Raw genomic sequence first — 27,876 nt, 5'->3', positions numbered from 1 at the left:
TTACCAAATATTTTTAATATTTCCCAAATATGTTTTTTTCCGACACTTTGTACATGCAAACCCACCCCCCCCCCCCCCACCCCCCGCCCCACCCCCCCCCCCCCCCTGCCCCCCCCCCCCCCCCCCCCGGATCGCCCCCCCCCCCGTCCAAGAAAAACCTATGTATGGGATGCGCTAGTTAGCTAACACGCCCCCTTTTTTTAGTCGAATCGTCAACCTCGCGGTGGGCGTGATTATGGTGCTGGGCGGAATATCGCAGTTCTTCAACCTCGGCTTGTGCGTCCATACCACCCTACCACCCTCTCCCTCTCTCTATACCTAATCCCAACTAACCCCAACCCCTTCCCCAGCCAATCCATCATAATCGGCGCCTACGTCCTCATCTTCGGCCTGGCCGTCGCCCTCCTCGAGTTCCAGATCCCCCCGCAAGTCTCGCGCTACGCCTCGTTTATGTTCTCCTTCATCGGCCGCGGCATCTTCTACGTCTTCGTCGGCTCCATCCTCTTGAACAACGGCGTCTTGCGCATCATCGCCGGTTCTATCGTCGGTCTCGTCGGCCTCGGTTATATCGCGCTCGAGTTCGTCCCCTCTGTTGAGCCCCCTGCCAACATGCGCGAGGCCGATGCTGGCTGGGGTGCCGAGCAGGTATAATAGACCCCGATCATCTCTAGCATCTCTGCCTTCTCGCCTGGACCGGCAACGGGTGGGTGTTACTCTCTAACCCTAAGGCGTCCATCTTGCCAATTTCTTGTTTCTTGGTCGAGGTTGATCACGTAGAAGTTGAAGTGAGGAATTCTATTGGAATGAAAATGTTTAGAAAGTTAACTCGTTCGGTAAGGGGGATGGCTGGGCCGGTTGTGATAACTTATATGTACGAATAACGGCAGGGAATGAGTTCTGTCATGTATAACCAAATCATGTGTTACGCAAGACTGGATATTTACCTGGTGCGAGATGATTGGTGAGAACGGGGTAAATATATTAAAACACTGTTCTTGCTATACGTTTTTGTATTTCTTGCCTTGGTAGAATATTATTTATTCCGTATGAAGCTCGTGATTTATGCCTTAATCCTCTTGAACTAGGTACTTTGGTTGAAGTTATCCCCTACCCAGCCCCATCCTTTCCATACCTTCTATATAATTTGTTGTACGGGGTACCATTAAAAATCAGTTGGATTGCCCATGCCATGGGAACATGGTAGCCATGCTCCGCAATTCATAATATCATGCCTCCTAACCCTCGCATGTATTTTTGCGACCTCACGATACGCCGAGCACATATGCTATGCTGCCGAAAAGCAAAGGCCGCTGATAAAAAAAAAAAAAAACTCGACCCAATGACGCCCCGTAGTGTTTGACTCATCCTTTTGCGGTTTCGCTTTGTTCCCTTAGATTAAGTCCTATGGCTCCCAGTCGTAATTTTGGTCATCAAAATAAAAGAAATCAACGCAAATTCAGAGAGCAAAGAATGTTCCCTACTGCAGCGCGGCCATCTCACGTTCTTTCGCCGCGAGCATCTGACGTATCCGTTCAGCTTCTTGTTGAAGCGCCGCTAGTCTATCAGCCTTCGATTTCTCATCCTCGGCCGTACTCTCTCTGGATTGGATCGCGGGCAATACGTTCGACATCATCCCCTGCGGGCTGGGGCTTGGTGCTGACATGACTGTAGTAGCCGGGGATCGAAGACACAATGCCTCGGCAAGGTTATCGGCCGAGCAAAAGTTAGGATTTGATTCCGACGCCGGGTTGAGAAGAGACTTGATAGAGGACAACCTTTTGAAGCTATCATATCCGGCTTCGCTCGGTGCATATTCCGAATCAGTTCCCGAGAAGGAGCGTTTCCTCGACGGCGAGAGGAACGACGCGGGGGATAGAGACGACTGACGATCACTCAACGCCGCAAGTGATTTCAACGGGGCTAAACGATTGTCGTCGGTGAGAGAATCCCGAATATCGAAATTGTGAGGTGCGTTAGTAGTGTGATACGCTGTGAGATCGTTCGAGGATATCGGAGCCGACGCGGGACCGGACCGGACCGGATCAGGGAGTAATGTAAGTGGATGTTCGGTCTTTCGACGTAAACCAAGATTAATAGACCCGTCCTCGTTAACGCTGCCACGCTCCATCTCGAGTTCGGTATACTGGCTCTGCTGTTCAATAGAATCAATCGTCATCGCATCCTCCGACCCACTATCCATTTGGTTCGCTGGTATTACACGCTTTCTCCTCTTAATGACAGATTTCTTCATAGTAACTGGCCGGTGAACTCCGTGAAGCTTGTAATATAACCCTACTGCGATTAGCTAACACCGATCGTACAAGTTAAAGTATACACATACCGCAGGCGTTACATATGGTATGACCCGATTCATCACGACGCCACAACGGAGTTATTGTAGTACCACAATTTTGGCAGGCTATTACCACCGTCGTATTCTGAGCCGCGGCTTGCTGCGCATTTATGTCTATCGGAGTCGGCCCATCGTCTGGAGGGGACCCGCTTGCATTGCCAGATGCCCGGTTTTGGTTCTGGAGCTGAGCACTCTTCGCTACTCGGTTATTATACGCCGGGCAGCCACTACATCCCTCTGCGCCGCCAGTACCATTGCATCGTCCCCCACCTGGACATGATCCATTAGGCATTTGATCCGCAGCGACGTATGTGGCCCCGGGTATATTTGCCGAGCTGCCTTGAGCACATGAGCTAGAAGAAGTCTTCTCGGGTGTCCTTTTCGGAGTAGTAGACACTGTCGATGGCGGCCGTTTTAGATTTGTTGGGCGCGACGAGTTGCGCGCCTTTAGATAAAGTCCACATGCATTACAAATCGTAGCACCCTGGGGCGAACGCCTCCATAATGGTGTCCTTGTAGTACCACAATTGCTAGAATGGAGTTAAAATCGACTGGAAACTCACCGAGAAACTGATCGACTTACCTGCACACCTGTCCGCTCTGGTTAGACGTGGAATTTGATTTCGTAGCTGCCCAATTCTCTTGATGCACAGGATCAAATGGAGAAGGGCTTTTTGAGTTGACTCGCTCGGATCCCTGTATCGAGGGGCTGGGTGCCTCCGAAAAGTCACTCTGACTTTGAGCCGCAGGACTCCTCGATCCAACAGAAGAGGCGATTTGAATAGACATGGTTTCGGATGGCTGAGTGCTTTCTCTAGAAACGACGGGACGAGTAGGGAGTGCCGTCCTGGTAGAGTTTGGTTCTGATCTGGCCAGTTTTGCGTATGAGTAAGGGGCCACTTCCATCATAATCTCCGTCGCTGAATCCTTTAGAAACTCGCCTGACTGTGAGAGTTGCGGCGATCGTCGCTTCGGTTTCTTCCTTTGTTCTACGATAACATGGGAATCCGGGCCCAAACAAGAAAAGAGGAGACAATTCAGAGGAGCAGTTGATGGGATACCGATGCTTGACAACAAGAACCGTCAATGTTCAAAGTATCAACAGTTCAATGAAGACTGTTGCAGACCAACTGACAACTTTGGACCAATGAACCGTCATAAGTGCCACTATATCGTGACGGGCTCGTGTTACTTGCTAGCTCGAACAGTGGCGGATCAGCAGTCAGTGACAAGATCTCTGTTGCTCCAAACTGGGCTGCATGGGGATGTAAGTGAAGGGAGATGTGTCGATGGGTTCGACCGCAATTGACTGCGAAGCTAGGTTGGTTAGAGACGGGACTATGGGTACCTCGGATGCAAGGGGCAATGTTCCTAGAGGCTTGTGGGAATATCTAACAGGTCTAGATCAAGCCGAGTGAGTGCGTTAGGCGCTGGAGGGTGGAGAGATCAAGGTTCGACCTGAGGATATGGTCTTGTCCTTTTTTTTTCTTCTTGCTTATGGAATAGGGCATGCCCAGATCACGAGGATGAAACCCGCGTACGCAGCCTGGCAACGCAGGTTGTGTGCTTAGGTTGGATAGGTAGGTAAGTAAGAGGTATGTATGATATGGTATGGTATGGTATGGTATGTGGTATGTATGTACGTTACGGAGTAACTGCAGGGCCTCTTCCTTGTATCTGTAGTATGTAGTATCTGTACCGTGTAATCCGTACCGCATGCATCACCCTCACCCTCGCTGTCAAGAACCTACAACTCCGCCACGTCGGGATTGGATCCTATATCGTGTACTGTGTACCGTGTACCGTGGAGATAAGATCGGAAAAATCAGATGAAGGTGTAAGACAACGACCTAACGTTGTTGATGGAGTGCTCGCTTCAGTCCGAGATAAATCTCGGAGATTCGAGGAAAGATAATCTTGATCTGATTGAGGCGGTGGATGGGGGTTTAGGAATGCCACATGGAAGGGGGGGGGGGAAGGTAGGAGCTGCGCAGTTAGTAAATCAGTAAGTCAGCGGTTAGCACATAGGTATCTACGGTACCTACGGTACCTACCTAGGTAGCCAACTTGACCTAATAACTTTAGCAAATTTTAGCACCTTAATAGCCTAGGCAAGAGCCCTGTACTTTACCTATCGTAATTGCCAATACCTACAATATTTAACCATTACCTAGGTAGGTACCTACATATGTATAAAGTAATAAATACATTGTACCCAACGCATCGAGTAGGGAGGTTCCCATTCCCCACAAAGCTAGTGTAAAACTACTACAGACTAGAACTGCTAGAACCCTTTTCCAAAAAAGATAATGGGTCCCCCTGGAGTCCCGACCCTCGGCGTGCCGGCTGAATGAGGATCGAGCAGATTATTATTAAACCTCGTTTCATTGGTCCAACCATTGATTGAATTTGCTAGGTAATATGACAAGAGGGACCTTGCTCAACAACTTCTTTTTATAATCTTCACCTGACTATTGGCTGATGGTGATGGCACGTCGGAAGGCGGTCTGCCAATTCGACATCAATGTTGCATTAATCAATTTCGTATACTTACCTACCTATATGCTTATATATTTCGTGTACGCATCCGCATCCGCATCATCGTCATCTGATTAGGTGATATCTGCCATTCTGATATCAACCGTCATAACTCACATTTTGAGGTGGTTGGAAACCTGCCCTAGCACCGGTTGCACAGCGCCGGTAATGCCTACTAGGTATACTATGCGGCGGTCTAGGTGCATCCTTTTTTTCTTCTCTTCCTCCTTGATTACCTTAGGTACTTTTGCCTCCAACCTCCGGTCGTGTTTTCTAGTTCTACTCCCGGCATTGCTTGCTTGAATGAGCTGTGCGTACCCGTTTAATAAATATCGTAAAACTTCCTGTTAAGAGTCATATCAATACATAGGTAGATAGGTACCTAATTATTACCTGTCTTAAATGGTACATATGTCGCTTACTTGCGTCCATGTTTCGAAAAGTGCAGGGGAGCGAGAGAATAGGTATGTAGGTAGGTAGGTATAAGTACCTGGGTATTATAGGTACAAAGGAGGAGACTTGCACCACGGAGTACGGAACACCAGCAGAAACGCTAAAAACATATCTACCTAGGCCAAGCTTTTTTATCTAACCTTGTCCCATCTTCTTGCATGCTGCAAGTTGCGACCTACCGTGGTACGTACCACCGCTTTAAGGTTTGAGGGGGAACTCAACTCCGTAGATAAGATGCAGCATTATCTCTTATCATAATTGATCAATTACGAAATCTTGTCTTAGGTTTACGCGTATTTAAATATTCGCTTACTCTCACTTTTTATTTAATCTTCTTTTTATTTTATTTTATACAAAACCGCTGGTATTCCGTCCAACGTGACGATTATATGCCTCCATAAGTTGACGGAAATCTCTTCCGGGCTATGTGGAGGGAAGTATATGCATTCTAGCCAACACGCTTGGAAATACCATCGTTTTGATTGGGCGGTAGGGTCCTGGAAGCTTGCATGGTTGGAGCCGCTAAAGCAATGCTACTCTATAATAGATCATACATAGGTTATACATAGTGCTCCGTACAGTACGCGGGAAATGATGTCAGTACCCGACAGGTTTCTTTATTTTGACAAAAAGCTGAGTACATCTTTTCTTAAGCCGAGGCGCTCGGTGATCGGTGATAAATACTTGAAGGTAAGCTTAATGCAGAATATCTATATTGTGCGAGTTAAAAGGATTATGATTGTGAATTTCCTTTGCTCAATCTCATTTCCTAACATAATGTAGCTAATAGCTAATAGCTAATACACATGCTTTCCACAAAGAAGGAAAAAACCGATAGTAATCTAAAACTGAATAACTAGGGGTATCGGGTATGAAGAGCTGTAATCTCGAAGAAACTTGCAGACCAACGACCAAACACTCCAAGAAAACCAACATCCACAGGTTTACACATTGCACCTTAAACCTCACCCATAAGCTGCTCTCCCTCGTCCAATAATTCCGTCACTTTCTTTAAGTTTTGTATTAGACTCCTGCCAAGTCCGACCAAAAGCAGCTTCTCTGCGTTCGCGGGCAGTCCTAGATAAGTTGGCGGCTCGCGCTCAGGGAGTTTCTGGATCCACCCCATGAACTCTTCCAGCGAAGTACCGGAGGGTACTACGAGGCTCGTCTCTTGTCCATCTTTCTCAGCTCCTTCGACTAATTTATGACCAATCTCGAAAGCGGAGGGTGTAAGGGATTGATCCACCAATTCTGTAAGGCGCTTGAAATCGCCTTCATCATCAATCTTACCACCGTAAGTCTCACGGACCAGGTAGCGGATCATATCCCAGGGGATGTTTTGCGGATTGATGTTGGTACGGCTTTGTGCCACGGACTCGATCCATGTATCGACAATGAAGGCTGAACATTCATACTACGAGAATGTAAGGTTAGCTGCTATTAGTCATATAAGTTGTGGTGTTTACTTACATCACTGTCATTAAATTCCCAGAAGCCCTTCCATCCTAGATTCGGTGCGTATCGTAGACGTTCTTGTACCACTGCATGCAAGAAAGAGAGAAGCAAGTAAAGCCTGCTGCGCTCCACTGGGCTCTTAGTAGCTCGGTTGGATAGAGAGGACATCGAATCCTTCATATTGGCACGCACGCCGGCCGGCTGCTCGTACATGAGTACACGAGATGCGCGCAGTAAGTTTACAGGAATCTTTGGGCTGGATTCCATAGATAGGAATAGTCTGAAATCAGAATGTGGGTTGAGAGATTCCATACGCTTCTCGAGAGATTGTAACCAAGTAGGCGCAAGATGAACATTCTTGACGAGAACCCAAGACCCGACCTGCGCTGCATTGCTAACTGCTTTGTCGGCACTTGCAAGACTTTCATTTGATCCCATAGCAATATTGGTGCACCTAACACGCATTCGCTCAACCAAGTTGTCCACCTTGTAACTGGCGTCAAAGCCGGGGGTCGAGACTAATGAAATGGGACGAGTTGAAGGGACTTGGCTAATGGTTTCTTTAAGATCATCTACAACGTCAAGTAGCTCAGCCCCGAAGACCGAAGCTACGAATCGTTCGGCAGTTGGGACAAAACGGTCGAGGCGGAAGAGTTTGACTAAAAGTAACGAGAGCAATCCTTGGTCAAACGGTTCCATGTTTGCGTCCCAGATCTGAGGGATAAAGTTCTCCGCGAGCTCCTCTGATAAGAACGCATCCCATACATTGGCCGGTACTTGGTCGAGCTTATCCTTCAACACGGCGAGTCTCTTGGCACGAGTAAAGGTCTCATCCTTGGCGTCGATTTCGGTGGAGAGATCCTTGCCTTCGATACGATCGTCGAGGATCACGTCGATCAGGCTCTTATCCATCTTGTAAGGTGAGGCCTGGGCGAGGAGCATGGCAAGAGTAATTCGGTCCTTCTGGAGGAGGCCTAAGGCGGTCCTCTTGAAAGTTGTCACGAATAAGTCTTTAATGATGACATCTCGGCGTTTATTGAAATCTCTTTCTCCTGCCAGGTTCTTGTTACCGTGGAGGACAGAATGGAAAATGTCGAGGAAATATTGTAGAGAGAACTGATAGAAATGGTTGAGATAGTGTAGTTGCTCGAGAACAGCAAATACGGCACTGCATGATCGCGCAATGATGCTGTACTGCAATGTGATCTCTTCGACTTCAGCCATTACTCCTTCGGTATTACTCATCTTAACCGCAATCTCGCCGGCTTCGGTCTTAAGGGTTTCAAGAGTCTCGATGACATTGTCGTCATCCAGAATGTTACCACGGGATTCGTTGAGGGCTTGCAGGAGACGTTTCTCAAGTTGTCGAAGATGAACCTTGAATTCGCCTTGGAGCTTGATAAGATTGGATCTTCTCTCGTCAACATCTGGTCTCTCGGATTTCAAAACCTCATTAAGGGACTGAGTCTGGAGACTGCTCTGTGTAACTGTAAAGTTGACGAATGTGGTTCGACTGCAAATATCCGGTGGGAATGTCGCCGATGGATCTCTTGTGGATAAGTAAATCTTAAATGCAGGTGAGAAGTCAATTTCCTGCTTGCCGAGTTGGATGAGCACACGACCGCCGGTCTTCTGGTACTCCTTGTTGAGAACGTGGTTGAGGATGGGGTCTAAATGTTCGGCATCTTGGATAAGAATTGGATTGCCGAATCTGAGAGAACTTTCTAGTTGCTTGGTGAAGGAGTCATCCAGGAAACTGGTCACAGTAAGACGACGATCTTTGCATTCGCGTTGAAGGAACTCAGTAGCTCTGCCTGAGGGGTCGATAATAAGTGGGTAGCGGTTAAAGCGCTTGAGAATAATGGCGTTTTCTGTACATAGATCATCGACGGGCAGGGTGTTCTCTTGCCAGCTGAGTCGTTCATCTGCAGTCGACAGGTATTCCGTGACGGGATTATGGGGCTTGAAGTTGATCCCGGAAAGGTGAAGCTGGTGCAACCAGTCTTCCATCATTGATTTTCGGAAGGTCTGATCGTAAAGACCACTGTATGCTAAGAAAGCGGCGGCAACTAGAACGTCTCCGACCAATGTGCTGATTTGTGTTTCAAATGACTTGCTTCCATCCTCCCAACGAACACGCTCCGAGGAAAGACTATCCAGAAGTCTTACGCTTCGGTCGACCTTGAATTGGACACGAGACATCTCAGCCTTGATAGCTTGAGTCTCACTGATGAGAGCTGCATATTCAGTTTTGTAAGTTGCGATGCTCTGCTCTAGACTAGTGATAGTATTCTCAACAGCCTTTGCCTCAGCCTTTGTCTGAAGAGCTTGTTCCTCAAGTTGGCCCACTTCGTCCCGCAGAGGGCCGACTCGGTCGAGGATTTCAGAATAGTTAACTTGGGCTTCTACCCATTGTACCAGAGGACCACAAGCCTTGCTAGCACGGTTTACCTTTTCGTATGTGAAATCCTGGTGGTTTAAGAATTTGGTTCGCATAAGGGTCCGTAAGGATTTAGTCATCTGTTTCTCGTTATCGAAGTTGACGATGCTCGCAATAAAGTTATCTTGTCGAACTATAGCTTGGACGTTCTTCCACTCGGTGATCTTGTGGCCTAGTAGTGCGCATACGGACTCCATTGCGAGTCGGACACCTTGGGGCGGAGAACCCATAGAACGAACTTCGGTCAAGTGCTGTCGTTTGATGTTGCTGACACTGGCCTTTGCTTCTTCGACGGCCGGTTCGGCCCTTGCTAGGTCATTTAACACAACCTCCCGGCGAGATGCGACTTCGGCTTCTTGCTTTTCAAGAGCTGCCTGAATCTCTAGAGAGGTATTCTTGCGATGTTCGGCTTCACGTTGATCTGCAACCATGCGTTGCAATTTCTCGTTGGCTTCGGCATCTTTTGCTTCAAGTTGGGTCTTTTTCTCAGCCAGACTAACCCTTAAGTCGCGGACTTTCTCGACCGTGTCTCTCAGTTTGTCCAAACCAACATTCAAGTGGCGCTGTTGCTCTTCTAAATCTTCGCGCTTTTCATTATATAACTTGACATATTGAGCAACAAAGTCGAGAAAATGACGTGGGGTAAGGAACGTGACCTTGCCCTGTTGCTTTTGGAGCTTTGCGTTAAACTGTTGGAGAGAATAGTGGATGTAGACCATGGAGTTCACAATCGTTTCTCTGTGAGAAGGAGGCAAGTTGAGACCGCGATAAGCAACAGGAATAGAATCAGGGGCTAAGAAGTTAGGCTTGTCCAAGTCGATAGAATGTGTTAACTCGTTAGCAACTTGGAAGAGCGCTTGGTCAGACCAGTCACCAAACCAATTCAATACGCAACGATTGAACAAAGCCGGACTAGTAGCAGCCTTCGAAGATAGTCCATCTTCAGGTGGATTCATAGTGAAGACGACATGCAAGTTCTTAACGATTTGTTGCGTGAACCACTTATAGAGCTCTTCTTGAGAATCAAGCAGTAGGCCCTGCCGCTGTGCACCTTCTTTGCAGGCTGTCATTAGAGAGGCGAATTCGTCTCCTTCAAAGAGACCAGGTACTTCAGCGTTGGCAAGTAGAGTATTCATGCGCTCTAGGAAACCCGAGTCAAGAACATTAGATTCGTCCATGATGAAGCACATCTTCTCGCCCTTGCAACCGCAACGACGCAGAACTTCTCGGAGATCTTCGTCAAAGTCTTCGGCAGAGTACTTTCCATGGACCTTGATCTGGAAGACTTTTAGGCCATTCATCCATGCCACAAATCTGGAAAGTGTGGTCTTTCCACTTCCACTAACACCGATCAAGATCAGATGACCTTGCGGTTGTCTGAAGACACGATCAATACGAAGGACGTGCTCAAGTACATCGTTGAACAAAATGAGCGGAACATCCACTTCCTCTTCGCAGAATGTCTTCAGACGGGCCTTGACGAAGTCTCGTAACTGTTCTCGGTCAACAGGGACGTAATTCTTTGACAGCCAGTTGGAAAACAGAATTGGTCCGCCCAAAGCTTTCTGCTCGTCGATAGTAGGGAAAAACTCCAGTGCAATTCGTCGCACAGCTTCATCAGTCCATTGTCGCTCATCCTCTGCAACAAGACGATCCTGGAAAAGTCGTAGCGCCTCGTGCGCCCAGATGCGGATCAATCCTTCAATGGACAGAGTTTCCAATGGACGGATAGCTTCGTATACACCACGGACCCATCTCGTCAACTCACGAGGACTGTAGACATAATGGGGTTGGATCTTAGGCGTGAATCGTTGCTGCGACTCCAAGTAGAACCGAACCATCGATTGAGTAAGCGGCTCGGAGTATCCACGAAGCGCCGGAATGATCTTGAGAATAGCTGAATTGAAAGTACCATAGATTTGTAGCAGAGATAACTCGCCCGGATAATCCACCATGATAAGAGGCGCGTGTCTAAGGAATCTGGCGCCCATAGGCGTACGACCAGCATCAGTTGGAGGATTACAAGCTCCCACAAATTGGATTCGATCAAGTGTCACCCAAGATTTGTCTGATGTTCGCCAGAAACCATTATGTTCTACTAGCTGACGAAGGAATGAAATTGCTCGCTGAGTACCGTACTTGTCTGGTGCTGGTAAATTGATCTCGTCACAGAAGATCACGAGCCATCGTCCAATCTGAGTTGGTGATAGCATCACGCCATTTAGTGTCTTCTTGTATTCGCAGTACTGCTCAAAGGTTTTGATGAGGAGATCAGGGGTAGTGGCACTGGAAAAGTTCAGACCGACAACTTCCATATTTGGCAATTTTCGAAGTGCACTGAACAAAGTCATTGTTTTACCGGAACCAGGAGGACCACATAGCAGAAGGGGCTTGTGTTCTGCGAGCCAAGAGTAGAGCACGTCTTCGTGGCGAACAGTATCCAATGTAGGAATGACAACATCTGTTTGCGTGATAGAGTGTGTGTTAACCTCGATTGTAGGGACTTCATTCTGCCACGGCGTCCACTCGGCCCCAGGGAGAGTAACATCGAAGTCGATAAGGGAGCTTGTGCCATCAAGAGGCGGTGATCCAAAGCTAGCAAGAGCTCCGACGTTGTCTCCAAAGGCCTTTCGATCACTGAGTGGACAGTCACCCGTTAACGCCCAGACTAGAGCAAGTAATAACTTCTTCGCAACATATGCTTCGATCTGCTCTGGATCTAAGGGGAAATCAACATGTGCTGCGTTGTATTCGATCATGTCCCGAACAGACTTGTTTAGTAAAGAGAATAGAGTTGTGAGGACACGGGCGATAGTAAACTCCATGATATGGTTGTAGGTTTCCGCCTGCTTAAGGACATCAATGATGAAGTTGTCCGTAGTAAAATAGGCGTGTAGCAGATCCGCAACTTGACCTTGGATTTGAAGGGTCTTTGCGGGACTCTGGCCGGCAGCAGCAGCATCCTCGTCCAAGTCTTCAAAAGCTACTGCCCTCAGCCTCTCAAGGTAATTGGTGACCATCATGCTTGGCGTAACGGTATCTTCGCTAAACCAAACCATACCGCATCGACTCACAGTTGCCAGAGTAGCATACTTCAGCGTCTCGACTTCGAACATGATTCGGACGTTGGGGGGTAGATTGAGACGCTCACCATTAGGAAGTGTGAGTAGCTTATTATCGTCGAGTACACTGTTCAAATTTTCAACCCATTCTGGATCGACGTCGCCGTCGAAGACAATCCAATGACGCTTAGAGTCTTCACCACGAAGGTTGTCAACAATTTTCCGTAGTATACTCGTAAACAGACCGTCAGTCCATTCTCGAGTGGTCGAATCTAGATTTCCGTATAAGGCCTCCTTCGACATAACCTTTGAGTCAATGACATGAGAGACACCTTCAACATTCTCAACTTGCTGGAGCGCGTCTAAAAGGAGCCTCCATGCAGCAGATTTTCCGGTTCCCGAGTTGCCTACCATCATTACGCCATGGTGGATATTTTGAATTTGGTAAAGCTGCAGAACCTTGGTCATCCAAACATCATTGACCACAAGGTGTCTCTCCGCTGCTAGACGACGAATTGCAGCCTCTAGTTCTACCAGATTGGCCGGGACATACTGGACACCAGGGAAACATTCGCTCTCAATAGACATCATGATCTCAACATCGTTTCTGATCAGCTTCGGGGCGATAGTTTCTCGGACACTCTGCACAATAATCTCAGGTTCCACGACTTCCTCGGCACCAATGCTGCCATCACTGCTAGTGAGTCGGGCACGTTTGAGGCCACCAGAACTGACAAGGACACTTTTTAGGGCACGCAGACCAAAATCGTAGTGCGCTTGCTTAGACAGCCTTGCTGAACACTGGTCAAAGAACGGAACTGTCTGCTTGGAGAGTTGCTTTGCTTGATTAAATCCTTGAGAGTAAAGCATGACTTCAGCAATAAGTTCTTTATCTGGTTTCGACATGGCGACACTACGGAATAGCTTCTTCAGGTTATCGGGCAAGTTGGAACGGCCGGCATAGCCAGGGTTCATAGTAATGAAGATACCCGTATTAGCATTGACATGAAGCTGCCGCCCAACCAGTTCGATCTGAGCCTTATCATCTTCGACACCTTGCTTGAGACCGAGCTGGATATTCTGGATCTGCTGTGAGACGGCAGAGAGAATCCTCTCTTCCAAACGATTAAATTCGTCGAAACAACCCCAAGCTCCAACTTGGCAAATACCGAGGAAAATTCTACCCATTGCCTGGAAGTCAAAGGTGTCGTCACAGCAAAACACAAGAGTGAAGCGACCCAACTGAACACCAAGTGCTTTGACTGATTCTGTCTTTCCAGTACCGGCAGGTCCGTAAGGCGAACCACCAAGTCGTTGACAAAGAGCTTGGGTAAGGGTTCCGAAGCAGCGATCGGTAAGAGGAGTTCGAACCAGCCTGTCGGGAACACCCAGATATTCGAAACCATAGTTGAGCTTTGCATTTGCCATCCTGATAAGTAGACGCTGTAGGAAATCTCCTTCGGGGGTGTATACGTATCGCATCTGTAGCAACCAGAAGTAATGTGTCGGGGTAGTCGCGTTGAACTTGACTAGCTTTTCTATTACATCTCGCTGGTGTACGCATTCTGTAATAAGGGCTTCGCACTTCTTCCTCTGTATCACCTCCAGGTCACCAAGGACAGTCTCCGCAAGGAGCCTCAGAACCCCAACTTCTCGCTCGAAAAGGGATTGCAGCGTACTGCCTCCATTATTCAACGACTGCTCAACTGCTGTAGTCCAAACCACCTGGGTAGCAAGTACTACGATTTGACTAGGGAAGTTGTTCATAAAATCATTCATCGCGCTCTGGTTGATCTCACCCGACTCGAATATAGGGGTATATACCTCGACAGCTTCAGCGAGAAGTTCAGCTAGGGTAGCTTTCATGCCGTTCTCGAGCAGAGCGAGCCAATCATTGATCTTGGGGACTTTGACAAGTGAAATCTCTTTCTTCAGGCGTACAACTTCGCCCTCCTTGGAGGTGAAGCCAGAAATGATCGCTTCCTCGTCCATGACAAGCCCCGTTAAGCCGGCAAACATCTTTTTGAAGTGTTTAGCAATACGCAAAGTGTCGTTACTATTACCGATCATTTCCAAAAGATCTTCATCACCGACAAAATAGAAGCGAGGAAACGATACTCTTTCTTTCTCAAGGTATTCACCAAGTGCCTTCTGTATCTTGTTAAGGAGCTCGGCAAGACGTTCCAGAGACTTTTGGACTCCAGTGATGCCCAAAACGTCCATTACCATCGGCTGCTTGTAGACTTTCTTCATTACGGTCATGAATTCGCTGTTGATGTTCTGGAATCTTGAAGACTCGATGGGTAATAGATGTTTGATATCGGCATTTCCGGTAAAGACACCTTCCAAGTAGACCCATTGGCGTTGGACATCGATCCAGACATCGAATAGTACATGGACACGATTCAGCTTGTCTTCCCAGGAAGATGCCTCCTCTTCGAACTCTTTGTAGTACGGCGAATGTTTCATCGCCTGTAGAGAGTTAAGGTTCTCACTACACTTGGCAAAGAGGTCATCCCAACCGCGAATGAGACGGCATTTATTCTGATAGGGCACGAGGTCAAGTTGATAATTGTTCCAGGTCTCTTTCACTTGCTTCAAAAACTCCTCCAGTGCCATTTCACCCTGAGCTTGAGTGATAATGTCTCGGACGATCACTTCTGTAGCGACAAGGTTGAGGTCCCAGACATCTCCTAGTGTCATGGACACAGGCGAATACCGCCGCCCGGGTTTAATCTCTTTCCATATCTTAGTCCAGTGCCTATCTCGAATAGCCTCTGACTTTAAGTCATTCAGTAGACTATTCACCTTCAGAAGCTGACGGAGAATGGTCTGAACATGCTCGAAAGCAGCATACTGTCGCATTCTACTCGGCATTTCCTTCGTCATCTTGATGAGACCATCAATGCTACTTCGGATTTTCCTAGGTTGAACACTACTCCACAAAATCTCACGGAGTTCATTCAAACTCTTCCAGATTGTTGATAAGCCAGCCCATACGGATTTGAAATCCTGGACCTCTTCTAGGATAACTGAGAGAGATGATTCAGGACTGGCTGGAAGATCAAGTGCTTCCTTAGCTTTAGAAACCATGTCGAACTCATCCTGCAGTTTTGTGATGCGAGACTCAAAGGAGGCGAGGGTTGAGGACGCAACATCAGGTGCGATTGTTCCCGAAACCGGCTTCTCATCGTTCCATTCCGTGGCGATGTCTGTTATCTTATCAATTACAACCTTGTCCTCTGCTACTATCTTCGCCTTGAGAGCATCAGTCTGGTCTTGGACGATCTTTGCTTTTCTGTTCAAGAGTTCGTTGAGTGCCTCCCATGTTGAATCGACCTGCTGGACGTCTACCCAGTCGTGCGGGAAATTGTACCGGTTTCGGACTAGGGTCGACTGTCCTTGGCGGAAGGTCTCGACTTCGGGAGCCCAAGCCTTGACTCTGCGCTTACAACTTTGGACGATGGTAATGAATTGGACTGCTTGTGCGGTGGACGTAGCTTCAAGGCTCTGACCTTCCAGATCCCTCCGGGCCTTTTCTATCTCGGCATTGACTTCTCTCATACGAGTTCCAAGCCGCGCAGCAAATTTCACCAATATCTCCTGTTGCCACTGGTCATATTTAGAGTTGACCTTCATCTGCACTTGCTCATAGTCGATTGTAATATGACCAAAAGAACGGCTAACTTCAGTGGTGTCGAATGTCGCACGAGACTTCCGAATCTCCTGCAGTAATTGTAGCCATTTGGAGAGCTCGTCGCCCAAGAGTTCGTACACCTGTTCGGATTGCAAGTCCCAAAGGGATTGGAACTGAAGCCATTTATCAACATACTCACCAATACCCTGTAGTTTCGTCTCCACTGAGGTATAAACTCTACCAAGTATGTCGGTACAATCACTAGGAAGATCGTTGAAACGGGCTTCCTCTTGGACAACGGTACTTAAGGTCAAGCTCATTTGGTATCTAGAGGCCTTGATCTTAGGGAGATTGCAGACAATACCAATCCAGTTGTGCAAGTGCAAGAACCAGCTTGCTCTCGCAAACGCAAGTGGTGGATCAAGGTAGATGACCTGGTTCCTCATAGTGATTTCATGGATCAGATGCTTCATGAGAGGCGCGTCCGACTTGAGAGGCTCCCCTGACGGAGCAAGCTGCTTTCTTCGACTGTTCTCGATTCGATCGATAGGAGTGTCGTCTTCAAATGCCTCAATCCACGTTGAGACCGCATGCTGAAGACGGGCAAGCAGACTCAGCTTGATCCGTTCATTCATCCTCTCCACCCAAAAGCCGAGGTTGACATATTGCTCAAGGTTTAGTTGATCAACAGCCGCCTGGATAACCTGCAGACGCGATTCGAACTCCGACGCCTCGTACGGACAAGTTGCTAGCTCTGTCAAAGCCTTTTGAACATTCAAGTGTATGGTTGCGAGAGTGGCTGTTTTTGCTTGAAGAAGAGAAGCAGCCGCAGCAAATTCCCTGACAAATAAGACATGCCTGGTCTCGCCGCTACGACCAACCGTATGATCGAGGGTGCCATTAGCGAGCGTCGGCTTCTGGTATGATTCCCAAGTGTTCACAAATGTTTCCCACTTCAAAGGTACACCCTTGGCGATCAAGGCATGAACTTCGTTCTGGTAGCCACTTAATAGAACAGAAACTTCGGGTAATTCCGATATCTGCCGAGTCGTCTGGGTAAAAGTTCTGACGCTTTCCATCAAACTAACGGCGTACGGGTACACCCTTTTGGCGTCCTTCGCAGTGTTATTTACGGAATGAGGGACGTTGAAGTTTTGCCAACCAAGGTTACGAGTCTCTTTGAATAGCGCGATGATTTGGGCATCGAAGTTCACCGAAAGGTCCAGCGCATTGTTCGCAGCTCTGATCTTGTTGATGTTGAAGAGCCGACCAGATATCGAGATATGTCTGCGCTGAACATCCTCGATCCAGGCTTTATAAATCGCTTGTGTGTTCAGTTTCTTTCTGAAGAGCTCGCTCTCAGTCTGCAACTTTTGGCCCTCGGTATGAAGGGCCCAGTCGGTACCCAGAATGTCCTCGACCTTCTTCATATAGTTATCAAGTTGACGCTCGATCTGGCGCGCCCAAATGATGGCACCGGAGACGGGTGGTAAATCGTGTAGCTGGGCCATAGCATGGGCCTCTGAGTGGCCATATTGCTGTTTGAAGCGCTCGTGAAGCCCCGAGATGGCTTGTTTCACATTATCAATGAGCTGATTCTGATACTCAGCGATAGCACCCCGGATCTTGGGTCGCACGAAGAGGGCGTTGAACTGGGAGAAAACACGAAACATTTCGTTCGCGTTCTTTGCCGTCGCAAGGCGATCACGCAGTCTAGCAATGATCGAGTTTTCTACCCGCGAGGTGCGTTCATTGTAAGTATTCTCAGCCTTGACCCATCGCTGAGTGCCTTCGGGAGAAACATCGAGCAGATCAACATTCTTCAACGCTTCCCAAGCTTGCTGGACCTCTTCGACGGCATCTACATCGCCTATCTCTTCAACGAGCGCAACACCGTTGGTCGTTGTCTCTTCGGTAACACCATTGGCAGTGGTCCTCGGGCCGAGGACATTGATGATCGTCTTCTGCAGTTGCTCATGATTATCTCGGAAGTTATCAATATACTTCAGTCGAGCCTGTAACTCGTTATGCTTCGGGTTGACTTTGATCGGAATGAACCTCTCTTGCCTTCTACGAGTCGTCTCTCGAGCAATGTTAGTGAAGTCTTTGATCTGAGCATCCCAAGACTTGAAGATCTCGTCAGCAGTAGTCATAAGTGTTTTAAAATCTTTATAATCCAGATCGACTAGTTCAGAGCCCGGAAGGAGGCGATGCATAACGTCCTCAAGATCCGCTGAGATGGCTTCGACCAAATGCAAAGTTCGCGCTATGGGGTAATTGCTGAACCTCATCTTCTTGTTCATATGGTTGAAGATTTGGCCAATGGCGTCCTGAACCTTGGGCAACGAAGTCGCAGAGAGTAATTCGTCAAGAGGGAAATCTCGCATAAGTTGATTGTACTTCTGCACCATCTCCATAGCCTCCTTCAGGCCAGTATCAGCGGTAAAACTAACAGTCGCCTGGAAACGCTTCGCATGCTTCAGGATCTCTAAAGTTAACATAACACCTTCACTCCTCAGCTGAGCTTCGATTCCTTCCAACGCGGACTCCATAGACAGCCAAAAATTGATCTCCTGCGTCGCCGTCCTCGTCACGGGGTCTCGGGTAAGTTTCGTGATAGTCTGTATTGATTTAATCCAACTATTTACTGTCGACTGCAAGTTGTTCATAAAGGTACTTTCTGAGAGAAGCTTAGCATCTATCATATCAGTAGTCGGTCGCATACTGCGTGCAGCAGCGTCATCCAATACCCCCTGGACAATCGGGTGAAAGGAGAGAGATAACTCTGGGATCTCGACATTCTGCTGCAGATGGAGCAAGCTCAATTCAAGCTCCGTCATACGCTTCTTGGTTACAGGAATTCCCGTTTTCGCGTCGACGTCCGCCCGGTTCCTAGCTCCATTTGCAGTTTGAGAGGTCTTGGTATTGGCATCGAAGTAGGGCGCTAGCGCATTATGAAGGATAGAGTGAAGTATTTCAAAAGGAGAAGCAGTAGGTCCTTGTTCACTAACGAGATTAGCAAGCGAGGCGGTTCCGGGCAGCGTTTGTATCTGGATCTGTGATGATAACGGTAGGGAGGAATCGAGCACTTGGGGGCGCTTGAGGAGTGCGAGATAGGCTATCGTCGTCGGCGAAGAAGATATCTCGGATGCGATTGTGTACGTGTACGTAACTGAGACTAGAACAAAAGTCTTAGCAATACTATTCCGAAATTATATAGGCGATTATGATAGGACTTCATACCATTATCGGTAGGGCCGTCAGGGATATCGTCCGACGGCTTCACATCTTTCTGAATATACAGGGCCACCTGGCTATCAGTCGCAAAGCGAGTACACCTTTGGACCGTATCGTCGTGGGTTTCTTTCGAGAGAAGGTTGCCGGGCCGCTCCAGCTCACTACGGGTAGCCCCGAGGGCAATAGTGACTACGGAAGCCAAATAATCTACCACCAACGCCGGATCTATCATGACAAAGGGGGAAGGCGACAAGCCGTTCGCACCGGGACCTTGTAGGCCCAAAGGAGAAGCCACAGCCTCCATCGTGACAATACCAGTTTAGCGATCGATCGACTTGTTCGGGACCGGTAGCATCTCTCGATATATTAGGGGACGTGTTCGAGCTTCGGTCTTAGGAGAGAGGCACAAGCTCCGAATAGAAATTAAAAGATAGGTACCTAAGCTATCTATGCGGATTAGATACCTAGGTGGGTAGGTTGGAGGAAAAGGACAGAGGCGAAAAGAGTGTAAGGTTCGTAGAGAATGTCTTTGCCGGTTTGTCCGACCTGTATCGTCGTCGGATTTGGTTTATTGGGTTGTGATACAGCGGCAAAAAGAAGGAATATTTTGAAGTTGTTAGGTACCAGTCATTAATCATTTTATTAATCATTTTACATTTACGCGAACTACGGCAAACGGGGTCGCGACTACTTCGTAAAGATGCAGAATATGGGGGATATATCTAATCGGTGCCGTTTTTGATTGGGCCGTACGTCCTCCGTGGCGTGGGGCTAGGTAGCAACGGGCTGCCACGACTGGACCAGCCGTATGAGGTACATATGCATGTACACACGTACATAAAACAAACCCCTGAGACATTCGGGACTAAGTACATAGGTAGGTATCTTTTATTTTCAAATGTAGCCCCTGTTTCACCAGGCAGGCAGTTGACACGCGATTACCTAGGTTAAAGATGTTTCGTTTTCATTCAAGCCATAGAGACAGTCATGTTCAATTTATTTGTACCTTTTGATAAGACATTTATGTTGATAAGTGTAATATATATGAGCATCGCAACAAATCAGATAAGAAATTTAGAACGACATTGAAGTAGTTTATAGGTAATAAGAAATACCCAGGTACTTCTCCAAGTTATAAACCCCAGAGCTCAAGTCTCTACGCAAAGATTATGTATATATGACAATTATTTCGAATCTTAATTCTGGAATTGAAACCTTGTATACCAACTTGTCGACTTGACTTTGCCAAAAGCCATTGGGTGCTATTTTGGTTAGAAGAGAAGGCCAAGTTAAGAGGTACTTATGTTTAGCCGCACTAAGGCTTTTATATTATTACAATGTCGGTCCTTTATACCCTTTCAAGAACCTAACGGTACAATACTACGCCTTTCCTTAGTGCCTATCAAAAGCAGTAAAAACGAGGAAGTTATAAATATGATTGCAAAGACTATATTAAAAAGATGTCATCGTCAGTCTTAAGAGAAGCAACTAGTAAAGCTAAACAACGCCTATCATATCATGTAAGTACATATTCTATATGTTCAGCAAACCAGCAAAAGCCATCAAGTTACAAGAAACATTACGGGAAACGGGCACCTAACATAAAGCACTTAAATAAAAGCCCCTCGATAAATCCAACTACAAGTTACTAATCCGTCGCCTTAAGCCTCTTTTTAGAACAAACCCTAGCTTTCTTTTATCTTACATCCCTTTTCCTCAGTTAAACCCTTTAAAGCTACTCGAACTAGCTAATAACTTTCAAGACCCTCGATGCAGTAGGTAGCATTGCAGGTAGATGACTTGCAAAAAAGGCCAGTTAATTAATAGTTAAAGGTACTCTTCCACTCTCCCAACAAACCGGGGTTCCACTTTGCCAAGACGGATCTCCGACTTTGACTACGGGAAGCCTTCCGTGTAGCATCGTGGTTTCCTCTGTTTGCGCGGAATGTATTGTTAATTTCAGCTGGATAAACTTAATTCAAACCCCAAAGCTCTGGGTAAAACATGCTCGAAATACTTAATAATTTCAAATGCATTGCCAGTAAGCTCAATCTATACTGACTTCCAAGTCGTAGCTTCTTAGTCTAGATTGCCAGACTATGTTCGAGTTTATATGAGTTCTCTACACCATCCCATAGGTCATAAGGGCGTGGGCCTATACATATGTATATTACTAAACTAAACACGCGAAACCCAAAGTTCCTTACCTGGCCGTAGGAATTCTCTCATCACATTACTTGACAATGTTGTATGTATATCACCACGTCGTATTATACCAATACAAAATGGTATTGCTAAAGGCATCTATAAATTCAAGGTTCAAGGAACGGGGCGGAACACACGATAGATCATGATAGAACCACCTTCGTCCATATTTTGCTTCACTGAATCCGATTTCCGTATCAATACCCCCAAGTCTATATTTTCCATGTCCAGTACTGGCATACCTTGCGGTTCCTAATCATCAAGTCAGATGCAAAGTTGACATCCCGTTGTATTCCCTCGCGAACAAACCGCAAACCCCGTATAACTCCAGAACCCCGCTATATGCCACCAGTGCTAGTCGTAGCCCTCATGACGCCGATGCTTCCCTCGAAATAAACCAGATCCTGACCATGCATATCTTCATTTTCATAATCCTTTTTGTCATGTCCCTTTAGTTATTTGAGCCTCCTGCTCCGCCGTTGACCCCGCCAGTATCGTTCAGTCTCTCCCTCTGTACCATGACCCGTTCGTTACATATGTCGATAAACATCTCGAACTTCTCAATCATTTTATCTTTCTCCCGTAGCTTCTCCTTCAGCTCTTCTACTTCTTTCCTGCTATCTTCTTTAACCCGGGATAGTTCCTCCTTGGCCCGGGCGAGCTCTCGCCTAAGGTCGGACCGTATGCGTTCCTCGGCGGATGGGGCTGGCTTACTATATATCGCCGGCCGCTGCTCTGCGATACCTGCCTCTACTTTTTGCGGGTTTCGATTTATCGCAGCACGCGCATTGTAAATATCCCTAGGGAGCAGAGGTACATGCGGGTTCTGCTGCTGTAGAATTTCGAGAGTTTGAGTAACGCCAATACCTAAAATGAGTCAATACGATAGACACGACGACTCGAAGCCCAGACTTACCAGATTCTTTTAAGTTTTTAACGGCAGCAACCATCTCGCTATCTAATTTCCTCGCAGCTGGGTGAAGAAGCGGGCTCTCACTAGGGCCATGGTTATGATGGAGGTGGGTTTGGTCGGGACGATAGCGAATCGTCCACTGCGTTCTCTGTTCGATAGCAAAGAACCCAAATTGGCAGTTACACTTGCGAGAAGACGTCTTCCGTTTCCTATTTTCAGGGCTTACCCGGCTTGGAGGCTTTCCAGCACGGTCACATACGAAAAGGACCTTCTTTAGACCTGGAACGGTCTTCTTCGATCGTCCAATAACTACAGCATATCCCACCGATGTGCAATACGCGAGCACGTGCTTGTGAACAGCATCAAGACTAGGAAAACTACCCCCTTCAGGCGGAGCGGACATCATCGTGCCCATCGGCGTCCTCGGTACGAAGGGTGTTCCTTCGATGAGCTTAGGCGAAATGTGACTATCTCCCTCTCCCTCCTCCCCTTGACTGTCCATATCCATATCATCATGGTGCTGAGCTTCCTGCGGCGGGACGCTTGGTTCTGGCCGAGGGGCTGGCGGCGGTTGGCTCTGTGGTTGAGGGGTCGGCTGAGGCTGCAATGGCGGCGGAGGTTGCTGATGAACTTGAGGCAGAGGCTGAGGGAGTGCCTGCTGGTGTACTTGCGAATGTGCCTGTTGATGTGCCTGTGTATGAGCCTGGGGATGAGCCTGGGGGTGCGCCTGGGGGTGGGTTTGCGAATGGGCTTGCGGGTGAGGTTGATGATGCGGAGGGTTTGGAGATATCAGATTGCTGTCGTTCGGTTGAACAGATGGGGTTGGTTGGACCTGTTGAACAGGTTGCGACTGAACTTGCTGTGGTATCGACTGAGGGTGCGGCATCTGTAGAACCGGCTGTGGCACTGACTGGGGTACCTGCTGGACGGATTGGACAGGCTGGTTCATGGCTTGCTGGAGATATGCCATTGTGGTTGGAGGTCCCGGCTGTGATTGCATCTGACGCTGCTGGCTACTTCGTTGGTGCTGAGAGTGCTGGTGCTGGTGTTGATGCTGGCGAACGGCCTGCACAGCAGCTTGGGCATGCTGAGCAGCCTGAGCCGAGGCGTGTCTCGAGTTGCCATTTGGTAAGTTAGGTAGACTAGCGACGTTGGGTACCGGAGACGGGGTGGTGCTCTGGAAGAGATGTTGCGGGTAGGCGGCCTGCGGGGGTTGCTGGGGAGTATATTGAGCAGCCTGGTACGGGGATTGGTGTTGCTGAGGCGTGGGAGAAGGTTTCGGCGGCGTGGACGAGTGTGAAGATGGATATCCTCCGCGTCTGTTGAGTCCGTTGACCTGCGGGAAGGTCAGGCCCGGATGGGTGTGGGAGCTGGACCCGGGCTGGCCCAAGGCGGACATGACGGAGGGGAGGAAAGACGTGGGAACAAAAAAACACTACAAACGCTCCAGACTAAAAGACGGGAAGGCGAAAGGAAGATTCGGGAAGACCAAGAGGGCCCAGAATACAACGACAACCGATAACGACAACCGACAACGAGCCTAGCACTAACGAACTAGGATAGGAACGATGTGATGTCAACCCTGGCCGTTTGGCAGATACAATGCCTATGTTAATGTATGGTATCTAAGGTAAGGTAGGGGGAAAGAAAAATATGGCGGGTGTGGAAATATCACGACACGATCAACATGATAAGGCTCAAGGCTTACCAGGGCTTAGCAGGGGGTGGAGGAGGGGAGGGCAGGTAGTGGTAAGCACGGGTGTGGTCGAAGAGAATCGGTGGTGGATTTCCAGTGAATTTCTTGGTCTTATCAGCGGGAAAAAGACTTGGTAGTGGGAGTAGTGGGAGTAGGTAGTGGGAGTGGGAGTGGGTGAAAGATCGATCTACTTGTTCTTGTTCGAGGCGCACTAAGCTGAACCGAGTTAAAACAAGGAAGGAGAGATCGAGGAAAGTGCGAAACGGCGCGCGATTGGGGGGTGGGTGTGGGAAAGAGGGTGAGAAGAATGAAAAATAAAAAAATGCAACAGCCCTCGCCAAGGAAAGGACAACACAAATATTCTGCAATTTCTGCAATTTTGTAATTTCTATATTACTTGTACTTTGTTGTTATTTTAGGTATTCTTGCTTTTCCTTTTGCTACTAAAATTTAAAAGGACCCGAGGCTCCGATAATGAACAGACTGTTCACAACTACACGCGCAGCTAATAAATAAAAAATAGCAGCAGCCCGAGTACCTTAAAATACCTACCTACCTTAGGGCCCTACCTACCTTACGAATGTTAGGTACACGTAAGATTTGGGTCCCGATAGGTTGTCATAGGTCGACATCACTGGTAGGTATTTTTAAACAGCGGATACTAATATAATATGTACATACATGCGTTTGCAAAGCCTAAAAATTGAATGTACTACATACCTCTTGCACTACGGAATATGTATGTACTTGGACCGTTGGTTAAGACCGTTGTCTAATCTATAATAGGCAATGAATGCTAATGCGACCCTTAGGTAAGTTAGGTACCTAATAATAGGTAATACAAGGCTAATAATACAAGGCCAATAAAGACAAGGTACAATACATGCCGAACGTTATGCACAAAATTGCACCTTACCCTTTTGTCTTGCATGGGCAACGGTTTTATGTCTGCTTATGTATTAATTCAACGTGCACAAGACAACATCAAACAGGCAAAACAATATTTCGTAACTACATAAAAAACAACATCTCGAATCAATATAATAATATAATAATATGATTTTCAATTTCAACCTCGTCAATTTTGATTTCCTACCGGCCCCAACTGATGTTATTCTTAGCGTCCATTCATAAGTGATCACGAATATCTTTTCTCATCAGTCCCTTCTGCATAGGCATACGGCAAGGTGGTAGCTTAGCTATGTAGCTGATGTGTCCCCTCTCTCCTCTTCTACCTAGAATACCACATGTGCGGTCTGTTGTTTGCTGCTGTCTGGTTAGTACACGTCGATGCCATTGGCCCCGAATAGTCGATTCATCCAATCCAGTTTAAGTGAAACATTAAGCACATCAGGCGGTGCGCATCGCTGTACATACATGCCTGTGTATTCCGAGATGGGCTAGATGGCAAGATGGCAAGCAAGATGGGTACAGTGACAACAAGCCGGAAAAGAAAAAAACGACTTGTCGACTTGTCAACATCCCATCAACGTGCCTAATCACGTCCACACACATCTATCCTGCGCGTACCCGCATGCTACATCGCTACCTTATTAGAGGATACTACCATAGAAAAATAGGCCATGATACTTCCGGAAATAACAATTTGTTCTAGATTTTATCGTTACTTTTACCTTTTTTTTTCTTCTCCACAGGCTCATTTTCCAGCTCGGCCTTGGACGTCTTCCTCTGCCAGCCTTGTGGGGAGTCGAACATTCTCGATCGACACAGTTCAAGAAATCAAGGAATCAACTTGAGACCGAATGAAACCATAGTTGCATCAATCATTTCGAGGCTAAGGTGAGCAAATTCGAGGGCACATTATTGACATGTTTGTTGGTGTCCTTGTCGAATTGAAATCGCCTTGAGGAGAGTTTGCTTCGGATATTCTTCTACTATTTCTACTATGTAAGTTTCAACAGCTGGGACCATCTGATTCGAACCAGACTTTTATGCATTTCTCTTATGCATTTGCAGTGAAAGAAAGATCCTCAAATTAGCCCAAGTAATGAAACTTTTCTAAAGGGAAAAAAAAAAAAAAAAAAAAAAAGGTATTGCATATGCGTTGGTGGCTAAGCTGAGGCTTGCTATTATCGCCTTCAAACTCAACTTGCCTCCGCTATTGGGCGCCAGCCTTAACTCTCAAGACCTCAAACTCAAACTGCGGTATTCCTTCCCGTAGTTGGGCATAAACACAATCAATGCGATCAATGCGACAGGGTTAGATGGATGTCGTTTAAGCTCATCCGGGTTTTCCCCATTGTGTGTGATACGACATAGTCGTCATAGCCAACTTTAATTCTAGACTTTCTTTAATCTCTCGCCTAGTTATCCTATCCTATCCTATCATATACTATCCCTCGACCCCCCAACCCCCCAACCCCCCTACTCTTTTACAATGGCCGGGTGGGAGAGCCGCAAGAAAATTCATGAGTGGAGAATCATGCAACATCGAGGCCGTAATAAAGTCCTAAAGGCATCAAAGGACCCTATCGCGCGAGCCCGGCTCTGTGCCGAGATCCCGTCCCCGAAATCCGCAGGACTCCACATTTCAGAGTCGGATCGAATCTCGGCCTTGATGTCCCTTCCGGCATTCCTCTTCAACGGCCCCGCAGTAGATTCCGGACAATCCCAGATCACTAGCCAAGGGTGTCAATCCTTCCTTACCACTTTTCCAGCCGAGGTCCGGAACATCATATACTACTACGCCATCGGCTATCCTACATGTCGAAGACTATACGACTACTACTACGACCAGAAGGAAAAGGCTAAAGCTGGGATTGAGCTGCGACTACGCTCTGCTAATACCAAAGTATCGCGCCACTCCAAGGTCATTCTTCAGACGCCTACCATCCTCCTTCTTTGCAAGCAGATAACGAGAGAAGCACTCAGTCTCCTGTGTTTCCAGCCCTTCGTCATCGACTGCATCCCGCCCTGGATCATGGGCAACCCATCACCCCTCTCCATAGTCAACTTCATCAGCAGAGCAACATTGCAGAATCTTCGATTCGTCCAAATCAAAATCTCGCTCGGTGATAGTTGTGAGTTCGGAAGCGGGAAGGTCTGGCTTAGGCTACTGAACGACGTACTGGATGCCTGGTCGGAACGCAATTCGCTCATTCGATTAGAAGTCATGTTCAAGCTGTCGCATGTCACCAGGCCTAACATGTGGATCTACGAGCTGGACGATTACGAAAGGCTTGTGGACAAGGCAAGTGCCCCAGTAACGACAACATCGCTGACGTGGGCTTACGATTCTCTAGCTTAGCTACTTCGAGTTCAAACACGGATCAAAGCCAGGCTTGATTCGTTGGGAACATTGGGTTATAGATTTCGACTATGCTTATCGAGTCGGGCATAGAAGTGAGTCGCCAAAAATGACCACCCTTTACAGAGATACCCAGGCAGCTAACTGATCATAGATCCCTTAGTTCGTGTACATCCTGACCCATACATATGGCAAGGGAGCGTTATCGAATGGCTCTAAGCAAGTATCTGACGTTTAAAACTACGGCTATATAGCCCATAATGAAGTCCCTCCATATCGAGAGGAGTACGAATATCACGAAACGGGATAAAGGCAGGAACAAATGGATTTTACAGACATGTCCGCACGACCATACGGCGTTTGGAAGGCATATACCCAGGCTATTATTTAGTTTCTACGGCGAGCTTTTCTTTTCTCCAGATAATCTTATAATACTTTCTCGATGAGATGCCATAGCTAAGAATGATTTATTTATTTACCTACCTTACACTACGCCGACGTATATTAATATTAATATTAACTCATGGAGATCTTATAATAATAATAATACGTCTATTATAGGTCTAGCGGCTTGATCATCTCGTGGAATACCTACCTATGCTAAAGTCTGACCCGAACC

At 47.4% G+C, this 27,876-nt stretch overlaps 4 protein-coding genes across 4 annotated transcripts in view; 2 read left to right on the top strand and 2 right to left on the bottom strand.

The window, feature by feature from the left end:
- The window catches only part of F4813DRAFT_358588 (COPI associated), a 1,640-nt gene extending 632 nt beyond the window's left edge, over window positions 1–1,008 (top strand). The window contains exons 2-3 of the mRNA XM_049243250.1: window positions 205–276; window positions 351–1,008. Of these exons, the coding sequence (XP_049099929.1) occupies window positions 205–276; window positions 351–651 (373 nt within the window). The 3' untranslated portion in view covers window positions 652–1,008. The remainder of the gene's footprint in view (window positions 1–204; window positions 277–350) is intronic.
- F4813DRAFT_358586 (uncharacterized protein) lies at window positions 1,009–3,951 on the bottom strand. The gene is made up of 3 exons (XM_049243249.1): window positions 2,937–3,951; window positions 2,342–2,883; window positions 1,009–2,292 (listed from the first exon to the last, which is right to left on the bottom strand). Exons 1-3 carry the CDS (start codon window positions 3,260–3,262, stop codon window positions 1,478–1,480), a joined length of 1,683 nt encoding a protein of 560 aa, XP_049099928.1. The 5' UTR covers window positions 3,263–3,951; the 3' UTR covers window positions 1,009–1,477.
- A 2,001-nt stretch (window positions 3,952–5,952) lies between these two features.
- F4813DRAFT_65775 (cytoplasmic dynein heavy chain) lies at window positions 5,953–19,559 on the bottom strand. The gene is made up of 3 exons (XM_049248740.1): window positions 19,182–19,559; window positions 6,815–19,116; window positions 5,953–6,758 (listed from the first exon to the last, which is right to left on the bottom strand). The coding sequence occupies exons 1-3, from the start codon at window positions 19,477–19,479 to the stop codon at window positions 6,303–6,305; spliced, it is 13,056 nt and encodes a 4,351-aa protein (XP_049099927.1). The 5' UTR covers window positions 19,480–19,559; the 3' UTR covers window positions 5,953–6,302.
- Window positions 19,560–26,016: 6,457 nt separating this feature from the next.
- Window positions 26,017–27,786, top strand: F4813DRAFT_358573 (uncharacterized protein). Its single transcript, XM_049243248.1, has 3 exons — window positions 26,017–27,200; window positions 27,253–27,352; window positions 27,412–27,786. Exons 1-3 carry the CDS (start codon window positions 26,388–26,390, stop codon window positions 27,474–27,476), a joined length of 978 nt encoding a protein of 325 aa, XP_049099926.1. The 5' UTR covers window positions 26,017–26,387; the 3' UTR covers window positions 27,477–27,786.
- The last annotated feature ends 90 nt before the right edge of the window (window positions 27,787–27,876 follow it).

The sequence above is a fragment of the Daldinia decipiens genome, assembly GCF_022478715.1.
Source record: "Daldinia decipiens strain CBS 113046 unplaced genomic scaffold F4813scaffold_15, whole genome shotgun sequence".
Lineage (NCBI taxonomy): Eukaryota > Fungi > Ascomycota > Sordariomycetes > Xylariales > Hypoxylaceae > Daldinia > Daldinia decipiens.
This window is presented reverse-complemented; position numbering and strand designations above follow the sequence as displayed.